We start from the raw sequence: 15,197 nt of genomic DNA, 5'->3' as shown, positions 1-15,197 counted from the left end.
TTGGGACTATGTATATGTTTGCCTAAGGGTGGGTGAGGATGAGTTTTGAATAATCCACAGTTGATGGTTTGGTAGCCAGGATTCAAAGTATAGCCCAAGAGGGAATCTGAGTGGTAATAAGTCATAAATTTGAATTTAGCTATCAGAAATAAAGCTTAGTCCCTTCTCTTTTTTAAAAGCTATTTTGTTTTATCTTTTCAATTACATATAAAGATAATTTTCAACATTTTTCTACTTCCTTCCCTTCCCTTCACCTCCCTATGACAGTGAGTAATCCGATATAGGTTATATATGTACAATCATGTTTAACATATTTCCATATTAGCCATGTTGTGAAAGAAGAATCATACCTAAGGGGGAAAAACACTGAGAAAAAGAAAAAAACTTAAAACAAGTTTTAAAAAGTAAAAATAATATGCTTTGTTCTGCATTTAGATTCCATAGTTTTTCTCTGGATGTGGATGGCACTTTCTATCACAAGTCTTTTAGAACTGTCCTTGGTCACTGAACTGCTGAGAGGAGCTAAGTTCATCATAGCAGATCATTATACAATGTTTTCTTTTAATGTGTACAATTTTCTCCTGGTTTTGCTCACTTCACTCAGCATCAGTTCATGCAAGTCTTTCCAGGCTACTCATGATTTCTTATAGAACAGTAGTAATCCATCTCAATCCCTTCTTGCTGGGAAGATTGTCAGTAGTGGGTCTCTGTGTTAGAATGTGACAATGGGGATGGGGATGGGGGAGATGATGTGATTGGGATAGAGAATGGGGGAAGAGAGTTGGTGGGTGGGAGATAAGATAAGAAGCATGTTTGGGGGATGGGAGATAGAAAAGAGCTGAGGCTAGGGAAATAGGTGAGAGGATGACACCAGAGAAAGGGAGATGGATAGGGGATGAATTTACAAGATGATAAAATGGGGAGGAGTGGAAATAGTAGAAGATATGAGGATGGAATCAGGTTTCTTGTGGATTTTAGAGGTTGTATGGGGTATGATTGAGATGAATGGATGCTTGACTTATTTAGCTTTTGATTGTATTTTTAAATAAGAAGAAAATGTGTTTGTGCAATAAAGAGATGTTCATATGAAAATTCATTCCATAAGACACATATTTGTGGCCTTAGAATCTTTTTGAAGCATGGCAGACCTTTTGGGGGTTGGGGTGGGAACAAGGATGATACATCTATAGTCTTTAGGCACATTTCTGTTTACCACTTTTACCACTTCAGCTGAGAAAGCTGTGACAAAATCAAAGCTATAGAAAACATTTTTGACAGTGTGTGAAAGAAACAGCCAGAAGCACATCTAATGGCATAAAATCTGCTCCTATGAAGAGTGACTGAGCCAATGCTGGCAATGTATTCTAGGCAGAGCAATGGGGGATGTGAGCACTTCCACTTTTTGTTGAAATTCTGGTCTCTGCATTTCAGTTAATTTTGTATCCAGTATCATTTGAGAAATTAAATATTTTAGACTAAGATTGCAAAGATCTTTTGAGACTTCTTAAACCATTCACCAAATGTCTACTGACTCAACCACATTTACTATGCCTTTGAAAATTTATATTTCTTGCTACCTTTATCATACTTCTTGCTTCCATAGTTAATGTTCTCTCTAAATCTACCATTTCAATTCATATCAGATACCTTTATATCTGCATAGCCTTCTAGTCTTCCATGGCTCCTTGGCTCTATTTATTTTCCCATGTTTCCATCTTCTAGCAATAACAAACTCACATTTATAAAACATTTTGTGGATACAAAGAATTTCACATGCATTATCTTATTTGATACTTATAGCTCTGTAAAGTAGATAATGCTATTGATTTTCTCATTTTATAGATGAGACAATTGAAGTTCAAAAGGGCAAGGTGACTTGTACTGGGTCACTCAACTAATAATTGAAGGAACCATGGCTGGAATCCAGATCTTTTGATGCAGAATTCAGTATTCTTTAGACTTCAACATACTCCACATCCCTCCTCAATCTGTATCCTATCCTCCACTGCATTCCTATGTCTCTGTGTTTGTACAGGGAATGGCATTTATTTCAGTGACATTTCTGTCTATGTTTCTGTTTCTAGAATCTGGGACAATTCTATTAACATGGTGAGTTCAGATTTTTTGAAGAATTATGATTCAAAATTTGAAAAGGACCTCAGAGACTCACTGGTCTAACCTAGAGGATCCATGGGGTCATAGATCAAGAGTTGAAAGGAACCCCAGGGATTATTTAGTTCAATTCCTTCATTTTACAGATGAGGAAACTGTGACTCAATGAGATGAAGTACTTTGTGCTGGGTCACACAGGCAACAAGCATCAGAAGCATGACTTGAACTCTGTTCCTTTGACTCCAGAATCAGTATTCTTTCTTCCACATCACAATTAGTAGAGATCTGTCTACATAATTTTGACAAGTGGTTATTCAACTTTTGTTTGAAGACCTCTCAGGTTCATTTTTGGACAGCTCTAATTATAATATTCTTCGGTATATCAAATTAAATCTTTTTTTATAATTTCTATCCACTTGCAGAACAAATCAAATCTTTTTTTCTGGACTGACCCTTCAAATGCTAGAAGATATTATGTTCCCTCAAGTCTCCCCTTAGCCAGGGTAAACATTCCTTGTTCCTTCAACTGATCTTCATTCTGTTTGCTTTACCCTATATGAGTTCCATTTTGTTAATGTTTGTGCTAAAATGTAGCACCCACACCTGGACATACCAGCCATGATTTCTTTCCTGATTTTCTAATCCTTTTGACAGTAGTGGAATGAGGTAAGGAAAATTAGTAAACATGAAGCCTGAAAAAGAAGAGCTTTCTATAATTATTGAGGACCTAGACACAAGATTTTCATTGTCTGGTTACCTGGGTATAAGCCTAGAATAGGAATCTCAGAATTCTGTGCATCTAAGAACATCAAGTCAGCATCTTGACTGGTACCTGGGGTCTATAATTAACAAACTCTCTCCTTTTGAATCAGTCCATGTGTCTCAGAGTCAGAGGTTACTTAAGCAACAATATCCCTCCCCTGCTACCATTCTCTGCTTTCTTATCCCAATCTATCCTCCCCAATCTCCATCCCACTTAGCCCTGCCCTTCCATTTTGCCTTCTGGACCTCCTATTCTATTATTAACAAACACCATTTTATATATTAGATTTATCCCTCTTATATTCTTTCCATCTTTGGATCAACATGGAAACCTGGCTCCAGTCAGAAGGCACTGCATTACGTGCCCATCTTTTCCAGCTCTAGATGCATCTTTTCTTACAGTCCCAATACTTCTTGACTTGATTCAATCTAACCTCTTTTGAATTTCTCTCCAACCATCTATATCATCCAGTAGAGATTCTAATTGATATTATCTTTCAATTACTAGGTCATATCCCTTCCTTTCTGAAGGAATTTAAGACTTGACTCACATTCTTCCTTTCCAACACAATCAATCTACCACAATCTTATATTTGAGTACTTTAAAATCAGGGTTGATGTCCCCTTCAACACTTTGGCCTCCTAAGCATCATCAGCTCTCACAACTTATACCTCTATTTCATTCATAAAAAAGTCTTCAAACTTCACAATAATTCTGAAATTTCTTTCTCAGAACATTATATCTTATTCTTTCCTATCTCCCCTATATCACACCTTCTGGGTCTGTTTTTAGTTCTTATTCTGATCTCTAGCCCTATACTCATTTCTACTTTCCCAACCCATCAGCCTCTGCCCTCACTTGACTTTGCAACTGATGGGTTTAACTTTATCCCAATTTCTACCTTCAAATTCCTTGCCTCTTTGCCCTATTCTGTCTCATCTTTTCCCAAACACCAACTCTGGGTTATCTTTACCAATTACCTTCTCTGCTCTTACTCGTGTGATCCCTGATCCTCATTGTGCTGTTTTGGGCCACTACAAAATTATTCTCTCTTACCTCAAATAGGTTTTTATTGTTAGATGGCAATCTGTTTACTCTTCCCTAGTTGATTGTGAATTAAATGCTCAGCAGAGTCTGTTACAAATCTTTTCTTCTCCCCTCAAGTCATATCTACTCTCCTCCCCTTTCTCTCTCCACAGAGAACTTTATATGAATAAATTAATTAATAAAATCAATAATTTTAAATTTAAATTAATAAAATTTTAAAAAATTTGCTTTTTGCAAAGCACTGTACTAAGCACTCAGGATACAAATGGAAAAGTAGAGATAACCCCAACCCCCTTCCTATCTTCATAAAGCTCTCAAATGATCAGTTATGGGCAGATAGATGGTTCAGTGAATAGATCACTAGCCTTGGAGTGATTACTAGCTGTGTGACCTTGAGTAAGTCACTTAACCCTGATTGCCTCTCATCCAGAGTCATCTCTAGTCATCCTGATTCATATTTTCCCACTGGACCCAGATGACTCCTGAGGAGAAAGTGAGGCTGGTGACTTAGCACCCCCCCCATCTAAATCCAGTTCATGTGCTTATCATAGAATCACCTCTCTGATGTTGTGAGTCTCCTTTGAAAATGAAGGACAAACATTGTTGTTTCCACTTCAAATGATCAGTTGATGTTGTAGCCATCCTCTATGTCTCCTCTTTTTCATTTCTAAGCTCCCTGAGAAGAGCATCCATAATTGGTAGTTGGTCCCCCTCTTTTTCTCCCATTCTCTTGGAAACTCTTTACAATCTGACTTCTTACCTCATTATTCAACTGAAGCTCCTCATTCCAAAGATATCAATGATCTCTTAGATGCCAAGCTGAATGGCCCTTTCTCAGTCTCTATCCTTTTTGACCTCTCTACCACCTTTGACACTGTTTATTTCCATCTTCTCCTTCATACTTTGTTCTCTCCACATTTTCATGATGTTCTCTTTTAATTCTCCTCCAATTTCTCTGACTGCCTTCTTAGTCTCTTTTGCTGGGTCTTTATTTGGGTTATGTCTATTAACTGTGGTTGTTCGTCATGTCTTTGTCTTTGGTCCTTATCCCTTTAAGTTATTTTGCTTGGTTATCTCATCAGGATTTAATTTCTATCTCTGTGCTGATGATTTTAAAATCTACCTTTCTAGCCCTATCCTCTCTGCTGACCTTCTGTATCACATTTCAAATTGCCTTTTGGACATCTTAAACTGGATACCTAAAGACATCTTAAACTCAACATTTTCAAAGTGGAATCTTTTCCTATAAACCTTCCCTTCTTCCCAACTCCTCTGTAAGTGTGGAGGGTAACACCATCCTCCTGGTCACACACCTAGGCTCACAATTTAGGTGCCAATCCCACCTCCTTGTTTTTTCTCACTCCCTTCCCCCATAACTAATCTGTTGCCAAATCCTCTTCTTTCTACCTTCACAGCAAAGTTAATATACATTCCCTTCTATTGTCTGATGCTGCCACTACACTGGCATATTCATTCATCACATCATTCCTGTACTGTTTCAATAGCCTTTGGGTTTGTCACCCTCAATTCTCTTTTCTGCACTCCATTCTTCCTCCACTCAGCTGCCAATTGATCTTCCTTAAATATATAAGACTGACCATATCATACTCTCCCCCCTCCCAGTCTCTGAACTCTAGTGGTAGCTTATCACCTCTAGGATGAAATATAAAATTTTCTGTTTGACTTCATATCCTGGCCTCTTCTTACCTTTCAGTCTTCTTACACATTCTTTCCTCATATGTCCTTTGATCCATTGACACTGGTTTCCTTGCTATTCCTCATTATCTATCAACTCTGACACTTTTATCAGCTATCCCCCATGCCTGAAACTCTTTTCCTCTTCCTCTCTGGTTCTCAGTTTTTCCTGACTTTTTTTTTTCAAATCTTATCTAAAGTCTCACTTTCATTAGGGAGGACAAAGCAAAGAGTGCTGGACCAGGAGTGAAAAAAAAAATCAGAATTCAAATTCAGCCTCTGACACATATCAGCTATGTGATTCTAGCATATCAGTTATCTCTGTCTCAGAGGCAGGATTAATCTCTGTTCCTCTAACTCACAAAGGTTAAAAATGAGATAATATTTGTAAAATGCTTTTCAAACCTTAGGGTGCTATAAAAATGCTATGATGATAATTGATGATGGTGATGCAAGAAGCCTTTCCCAATATTCCTTAGTTTCAAGGCATACCCTCTGAGATCATCTCTAACTTGTACTGTACATAGATTGTTTACATACATACATACATACATACATATATATACATATATATATATATATATATATATATATATATATATATAAATATATGTACATGTATTGTCCCCTCTTCTCCCACATTAGATGTGAGAACCTGGAGAGTAGGAATTGTCTTTTCTTTTTTCTTTTTTGTATTCTTAGGGCTAGAAGGCACTTAATAAATAATTGCTGACTTGGGTTGACTTGAATTTATTTTTTTAGGTTTGTTTTTGTGGTTTTTTTGCAAGGCAAATGGGGGTTAAGTGGCTTGCCCAAGGCCACACAGCTAGGTAATTTTTAAGTGTCTGAGACCAGATTTGAACCCAGATACTCCTGACTCCAAGGCCAGTGCTTTATCCACTATGCCACCTAGCCACCCCCTGACTTGAATTCATTATTTCTAAGATGAGATTAGAAGAATCTGGAAAAGGACTAGGGGAGAGAAAGAGTCTGGTCCATGGGAAAGGGGGGGAACCAAATCAAAAAATGAAACTCTGCACTAGTTCTCCCATAAAGAATAGATATTTGTTGGTTTGCTTTTTCATAGAAGTGTTCTGATCATTGCTGTTGACCCTGTTTGGGCATATCTGGTCTATTTGGAACCAAAGTTAGGGTAGGAGCCTCTTGGCCTATCAGATTGGAGCTCACTCCATTCACTAAACATTATTTGGAATTAATGCTTCATTTGCTACATACTCTTCAAAGTCCAGCTAGCTGTTTTTGTCTTCAGTAGCCAAGGATGTGCTGGTAAATGGTTATTAATTGTCTGGGGAATGGGAAAATGTATGCAAGGCACTTTTAAATTTAATCTTCATTATCAAATTTTCATCATTCTTGAGACTAAACAATTAAGCAAAACAATAGAAGTCAAACTCATTTGTACCATTTCTGATTTTTGAGGTATAAATATTTATAGTAAAAGTTTAACTAGTGATTTTCTTGAACCAAAGGACCTGTTAGCCTGCATTACCTTTCTTGTAGCATTATGTCCTTGGGCCAGAAAGGACTCAAGTTCTTGTTTCCAGGTAGGAATCTAGATCTGAAGTGAATCTGTTGTGTCTAAGTCCCACAACCACTGTCATGAGGTCAGACCACTACTTACTATTCTTTTTCCTCCATTATAACTTAAATCTCTTAGATCAATTTCCTTTTGTCCTGGTCTCATTGAAATTACTATACAGAACCACCCTGTGCACTGGAGAATACTTAATAAATTCCTAAAACTTCTTGTCTTCAGATTAAACAAATCTATGCCCTTTGGGCTCTCCAAATCCTTTATTTTTCCAACTCTAGTTAGATTTACAGCAATCTGGGGAGGTAAATGAGGATTTCTATGTGCAAAAATATAGCACAGGAATTCCTAACTTTATCTATATTTTGTTTTTGTTTGAGAGGAATTCTTACCTGGGGCAAATCCTTAGAATTAATTGTAGGGACTAAGGCTTTAAAGGATAAACAAGGTCAGTCAGAAACTTCCATTCAGGTTTAATTCTCTCAGTGCTGTGTCTGATCTGGAAATGAAGCTGCTCTTCTTTAGTGGATAGACATTTGGTTCCCCTTCCCCCTTCCCTTTCCCCCATACCCAATTGTCCAATATTAAATCAAACAGACTTGGGAGAAAAAAAGGCAAAGATAAAGGTTTTCCAAAACTTAATAGTAGGTTTCTTTACTGCTTTGGTCCTAGCTGTGTCAAGCTATGAAATTTTGAGCTAAGGAAGTAATACCAAGTGCCATCTAGTTTAGAAATGAAAATATGAGTCTCAGAGAGGATGGTCATACAGATTGTAAATGGCAGCCTTCTCTGAATACATGCAATAGCTCTCACTCCTCTTCCTTATAAAACACACAGAAAATGAATTAATACAGTTGAATTCCACTGTAAAGGCACTTATCATAATATTGACAATCAAAGTGGGTATTAGGTTATATTGTTAAAGTATATTTAAAAAAGACCAGGGCTACTAAATTCACAAACAGAACCGGGCTTTTATTATGAAACAACCCTGTAAATATATCATGAAGTCCTGTGGATTTAATACATTTCCTGAGGAAGGAGGATCAGAGTATGAGTTGTCACAGAATAACAGGTAGCCTGCCGTTACTTTCAACGGGACTGTTTATTATTGAAATATCAACAGTATTCCTTCACAGAAACAATTACTCAGTCATCACAGAACTGACACACAAACATGACAAAATAAATACACCCAGAGCACACTTCATTTGAATTAAATATTAAATAAATAATAAATACAGCATCTTCATTTCCTGTTATCAGTGCCTGAAACAAGAGGAACCCAAAAAAAGGGGGGGGCAAAAGGAAAACTAAAAAGTGTCTCTCTCAGGTCCCACCCCTCCCATGAAAAAAACCCCAAATTATCAAAACTTCTCAGTTACAAAATATCTTTAAAAAAATCCCATTATTAAAAGAATAAATAACAAAATATATATAAAATAACTTGGTCACATCAAAATTACAATTAGGAGCCATATCTAGATTTGTTTTGCAAGTGTGGACTCTACTATGCTCAAAACATTGTATTTTTCTTTGTTTCCAACTATTTCCTTCTCATAGTACCCTGGTATGGTATCTAGTTTAAAATAGTATAAAATTAATAAATAAAAATGTTAAATAAATAGCAAATGTTAACATAAGGTGTTGTGAATATAAATTACATACATCTTGCCAAAATTAAATAATTTACAGAATAATTAAACTAACTACTTTTTTTTTCTTCCAGGAAGTGCAATTTTCTACTTTTTAAATACTAACTCTGAATTGCAGTCACCATCAATTTGGACTCTATTTACATGTTAAGAACATTGTGTTTTTAACACATTAAAATTTTCTTTTCCTTTTTTCTTTTTTGCACCTTGAATGGATTCTCAAAAGAAGTGTAATCTTTGTGATACTGTATTTGGAAATTAATTATTGACATATCTAATGTCGTCCTACTCCCCGTCCCCTTACCCTTCATCCATCACCACCCTGTCACCTGTGACCCAGAGATCAGTTCTATCTGACAGCAATTTCCCCAAGGGAATTCGAGCAACAGTTTGGCTGTTCAGTAGATCACAGTGGCTGTTCAAAGAAGCCTGAAAAGGTAAAGAATGTCATGCACTGAGACTCTGTGGGGTTCTAGTTTTGCATCCCTCTTAAACATCTGAAATGATAACAAGTACCTCTATGTAGTAGCCAATGCTGGGTGCCTGTAGTATCTGTAACCTAGGGAGGTGTGAAGGGTAGAGAGCAGGGTGGGCTTTGGGCCAACACATCAAGCATTTCTTTACAGCCTTGAAGAATCATCCCTCTGAACCTTCTTTGTTCCTAAGGATGTGAAATTAGAGGTGCATCCCTACTGGAACATTGTGGTGGTTTCAGTTCTTTAGGTGAGCAGTGGGCTACAGTCATGGAATGGCGGACTAAAGGGATTCTTTGGAAGATCTATACCCAAATTTTTTCTCTCTTGGAACAGTGCTTTTAGTCCCAATAGCCTTGCCAAAAATTATATCTATATATATATTAAATAAAATAAAAAAACACAATCTGCTACCAATCAGAGACACAGTCTCTGCTGGACCCCTTTGGGCCTTTGCACACTGTATTTTTAAACATGTCTAAAAATATTTTCCTGGTGCTGAGATGTCATCTCTCCCACCAGCAGAATGGCCTTGACAAGTAGCAGAACCAGAACTCTAAGGAAGCAGACCTCCCAGAGTATAGACAGTGGACCCTGACACACTGAGCATTGGTGTGAAATATCTGGCGCTGGTCTATTCCTAAACAGCTATTTTCTCGTGATTACGACAGACAAAGGAATACTGTAGTTGCAAACTCCAAAAGCTTCCCTGAGAACCTTTTCCATTGCGCTTTCCACTGGAGATTCGGAACTGCTCTGCGGATTTCTTTTAGAAAATAAAAATAAAGGACTTTTTTTTTTAAATACTTCAGAATTTCCACCCATAAGCTATCTGAGTACCTTTAGGGTCTGAGGCCTTGAGGAGGTTCATATCAAAAGGTTACTTGCAGTTCTGGTGCTGCATTACATCAGATGAATGGGGAAGGGAGCTGTATCTTCACAGTCAGACAATAGGTGTTTAATTGGTCAGTCTCTTAGGTAACACTGAACTCCAGACCTTCCCCAACTTGGATACCCTCTGCCCTCCTCTGTCTTCAAGTCCCCCAAGCTCTTCAGCCAATCATAGGGTGCCATCCTGGATGCCCATCTAGTGTGTTGCTATGAGTAAGAAAACCCCCTACCATCTGCAAGAGGGACTAGGAGGTAAATAAGAAAATGGAGTTTGATTCAGTTCTTCTTATAAATGGCCTCTCGGTTATGTTTTGGTCCTTTTCATTCATTAAACAAGTTTCACAACTTGTAAACCTGAATACTTAGGAGTGAAGGTTTTCATCTTCTAATAGCCTTTAGTTAGTCATTGATCATTTGATGTGGGTCCATTTTGTTCCAGAAGTTTTAGACCTGGATCCCCTTGACAGCTTGCTTGATGCTCTCAAGCAGGTCCTTGTTTTCTGGATTCTGGTAGCACTCTTGGTTGGTGTACATGTCAGTAAGGGTGTTCACATAAGCATCAAAATTTTGTTCACTGATTGGCTCCTAATTTCAACACAAAACAAATCCAAATTACTTGTGACATCAATATTTATGGTCTCTTTTCTATCCACCCAAACTAGGTTGCAATGGTTATCTGACATTGAAAATCAAAACCTCTGTCATAATCCATAGTGAAAGTCTGTAGTTTCTACTGAAGGTAAAACAAAACAAACAAAACAAAAAAGCCTGATTCTCTTTCTCCTCTCCCCTTTCTTTTCCCTTCCTCCTCTCCATTTACTGGAAATTATTTCCTAGGAATGGAAAAGAAGGGAGCCAGCAGCCCCTTATGTTTCTCAACTTGGAGTAATTCATAGGATCACTCTTTTCTTTTTGTAGCAACACTGTGTCTGTTGTTGGATCTCATTAAATTAAGCCAAACATGCTGTCTTTAAAGCCATTATTTTATTTTCTTTCTGGTTGCAAGCTTTTCAAAGTGGAATAGGCACTACCTCCATTCTAACAGCAACTAAGACCTTGATGATGGAGAATTCTAATCCCTCCCAACTTCCTTTGGTTCATCTAAGATTAAAAGCCCCTTGTGCCCTGTTTGCTGATTGTAATCACTGGCCCAGGAGAGAACAATGGATGTAAAGAAAGAATCAGTAGAAATGACACAAAAGGGACACTCACTATAAGCTCCAGATACACATGTACTAATGATCCCAAAGGGAGAGATGTATTGTCTTGGTCAAAATATAGGCTGTCCCACAAAGTAGGCTAAATTTCTAAACTCAGATTTCTTTGAAAGGGAAAAATACTTAGCAATATACTGAAAAACAAAAGCAATTATAGGTATTTAGATTTTTTAGAACTCAACTATAGAACAATTTAGATTATATAGAACTCAAATTTTTATGGTTGTAGGGGGTCTAGATATACCAATCAGGTATGTCCATAGGATGCAAAGATAGGTTCTAGTTACTATAACTCCTGAGTGATTGTGAATGCTCCCTACCATATGTGGAAGGCGGATGTTGGCTAGACTTTGGATGAGTGCCTGACTTAGGCCAGAAAGCTCCAGGAACAAGGCTTCATTTTGCTCTTCTATGATCTTGTTTTCTTCTTCAATGTTCTTGAGATTTTTCTCCATGGTGGATATCTATGTCAGTGAGAGAAAATAAAGGGGGAAAATTAATTATCTCTCCTTTTCACCTGTCCTCATAGTCTTCATCCATCTTCTTCTATTGGATGTGATAGTCATATACTCTCTGGTATCACAAGAAAATGAGAGGGTTTGGTTCAGGCTCATCCAGGTCTCCCTCAGGGGCAATGGGGTGAGTTCGAGGTATCCCCTGGAGATGAACACCAGTAGTCTTACACTTAGGTTATTCTGTGACCTCGAAGGGTAAGGGGAGGAAAAAAATATTACCTGTAACAAATATTTCAAACTTGTCTTTCTAAGTATCAGTTCAGGACACCAGGTCCTGGGGGGCGGGGTGTAGACAGGAAAATAATGATGGGCTGGCATAGAAGTATTAAAGTTTCAACTAAATCTTTTGAACAATAATTTACAAAATTCAGAAAGTTTAGAATCAGGATTTTAGATTTTTAACCTCCAATAAAACAGTCAAATTGGGTTACTGGAGGTTCTGATTTCAGACTACAAGTTCTGCTATTTAGGGGTTACAGTTTGAGTCAGGGAAAAGAAAAGCCTCCTAGAGGGAATCCCAGATCCTAGAAATATTAAAGTAGACTTTTATCATTTTGTAATCTTTAAAGAAAAGGCAGGTTTATTTGAAAGCTCAGAAAAATGTTCCTCAAAGGTCCTGAAGGAGTTAAAAGCAAAGAACAGTATCCAAATTATCTCAATAAACATATTTAACTTTAGAATCAGAGAACTTCAGGGTTGCTGATACCTCAGAAAATATTTAGTCCAGTCCCTGTCTTGACATGAGCTTCTCTATAACTTTCTGTAAAAATGGCTATCTAAACTCTAACTAAAGACTACTGGTGACTGGGAACTTAGAATTATGAGTTGGTATCAATAAAGTCCTTTAAATTTTTCAAAGTGCTTTATGTATCTTTTCTCACATGACCTTCTCAATAGAACATAGGAACTATTATTATTCCCATTTTGCAGATGAAGAAATTGAAGTCAAAAGGTTAAATAAATTTCCAAGGTGTATAACTAATAAGTATTTGAGAAAAGTTTTGAATTCAGTCCTTCTTAGTTTTAAGTTGAATACTCTCTTTATCATGTTCCTTTACCTGTCTTAATTTCTCCCCAGTATTACCATTCCATTTTTGGAAAACTCTAATTGTTAGTGTTTTCCTTATAGTGAATCAAAAACTATTTCTTTGCAAATTCTATTCATTTTCTTATTTCCACTTGGTGGGGCAAAGCAAAATGAGTTTTGACAGCCCCTTTTACATGCCAGCCATTCAGATCCTTACAGATAATTATTCTTTTTCTCCCCATCCTCTCTCAAACCTTCTCTTATTTCAGTTAAATATCTCTAATTCTTCCTACAAATCCTTCCATGGAACTTTTATTTTAAGATTTCCCTTTGAAATCCTCGTCTTCTTCCACAGGTAGCAATCTATCCTGAAAATGTACTTCCTAAAATGAGGCATCTGGAATGTAATTTAGTACTTCATATAGGATACAACTAGAGCAGAACACAGTGAGAATATTATATTCATCTTTATGAATGCTATGCTTTTACTGTTGCAACCATTGTTAACTCAGGTAGAGTCTGTAATCCTCAGCAATCTGCCCTATGCCCCTCAGTCTTTTTCCACGTGAATTTTTATTCTAAATCTTTCTATCATACCCTGTATTAAAACCAGAATTAAAACTTGTGTTCAGTATGCAAACCATGGTATGGATTAGAAACCAGTCATCTAATTTAAGTAACAGAGTTAAAACAATCTAATTCAACATGGGATTGAGATAATGTGTGCAATGGAAATGGTTTCAAATGTGACCTCTGTGGCTAACTAGTTATGTTATTTTGGACAAATCACTGAAGCAACCAAACCCTCATTCTCCTCATATGTAAAAATGAAAAGGTTGGACTTCAACAATGCCTTCTAATTCTAAATCTATGATCCTAAGCTTTTTTTTAAGGAAGAGCTGAGCAATCTCCAAGATGGAAGCAATTGGATAAAGAAAACTCAAAAGGATAGGATTCCATTCCATCTAGTGCAATCATTTTGCAACTGAGGAAATTGAGGCCTAGAGATATTAATGACCTGTGTGGGATCATGTACTATATGTGACTGTAGTGATGTCATTTCCCACTGCCAATAGTGGAAATAGCTGAAAACTGGGGGAAGCACCTGCATTGGGGGGTTTGTCACCAGGAGAGAGTGCCCAAGCTTTGTCCAGGAAGGGCTAATGTGTCGAGGGAGGAGTAAGCATTGGAAAGAGGCCACTGAAAAGATCAAGCTTAGCTGATGAATCGGTATACCAAAGTGCCAGCATGGGGAAAATATAATGGCTAATTAACAGTTTTCCATGCCTATTTGTGTTCCAGGGAGGTTTGAATATTGGTCTCTTAGCTGAATATACTAATAGTAATAAGAGCTACTGGTTCTATTCTGGTCATTCACAGAAGAATGGGTGCCATATTTCTCTCATCCTTATTATCATGATTTTCTCCTAGTAGAACTCATTCACCTGTTTTGTACTAAATTCATGTTGGTACATTGAGTACTTTTTTTGCCTTCCTTATTTTAGGAAAAAAATCCTAGACTGGATCCACAAATAGAAATGTCTCTGAGTAGCCAAGATGGCAATGAATGTGAGAGTGAATCCATTTCAGTTCCCTCAGAACCTTCTGGATTGTTATCTTCAAATTTGGAGGGCTTCTACAGTTAAAAACCAGGTGATTGTTTCAACAGAACTACACTTCCCAAGATGCCCTACTAGAATTCAAGTTATCTGCCCTTTGAAGTCTTTTGCACCACACTCCCTATCCCCAGGGAGAATACTATAAGAACAATCTGAGGCCATTACAATGAGGAAAGATTTCAGGGGTCCTTGAAAAAGATTTAAAGGTATTGAAAAACTGGTAGCCCTGAGTTACTACTGCTGCTGCTACTTACAGTTCTCTCTCTCTCTCTCTCTCTCTCTCTCTCTCTCTCTCCTGGGCTATAATATTTCCAGGACTATTAGGGAAGATGCAACCTAGGTAAATGAGCAGACTTGGAGGAGTGCCTGGCTCTGGTTGGAGAGCTTCAGAAATAGGATTCATTTCTGATTCTCTATAATTGATTGAGACTCCTCCTAATGCTAATTAAGGTAAATCATTTTTAGACAGACTGTTGAGTAAAGAAGGGCCATTCTTGAGTTTATCTGCAAATATCAAAGGGCCAGTATATTCTTTATGCACTGAAATTTATCTTTGGGGGGAGCCTGAGACATTATTTGAAAAATTCTACAGGATCACAAACATTTTCAACAGCTCACAAGATAGGTATTA

The 15,197-nt window shown here is 37.3% G+C and overlaps 1 protein-coding gene across 1 annotated transcript in view; it reads right to left on the bottom strand.

Annotated features, from left to right (window-relative positions):
- Positions 1-8,827: 8,827 nt before the first annotated feature.
- The window catches only part of MYT1 (myelin transcription factor 1), a 191,303-nt gene continuing 184,933 nt past the window's right edge, over positions 8,828-15,197 (bottom strand). Inside the window, 2 exon segments of the mRNA XM_074210533.1 lie at positions 8,828-10,773; positions 11,726-11,869. Of these exon segments, the coding sequence (XP_074066634.1) occupies positions 10,633-10,773; positions 11,726-11,869 (285 nt within the window). The 3' untranslated portion in view covers positions 8,828-10,632.

This window comes from Macrotis lagotis, chromosome 1 (assembly GCF_037893015.1).
Source record: "Macrotis lagotis isolate mMagLag1 chromosome 1, bilby.v1.9.chrom.fasta, whole genome shotgun sequence".
In the NCBI taxonomy this organism is placed as follows: domain Eukaryota; kingdom Metazoa; phylum Chordata; class Mammalia; order Peramelemorphia; family Peramelidae; genus Macrotis; species Macrotis lagotis.
The sequence above is the reverse complement of the archived record's forward strand: the minus strand, read 5'-3'. Positions and strand labels throughout refer to the sequence as shown.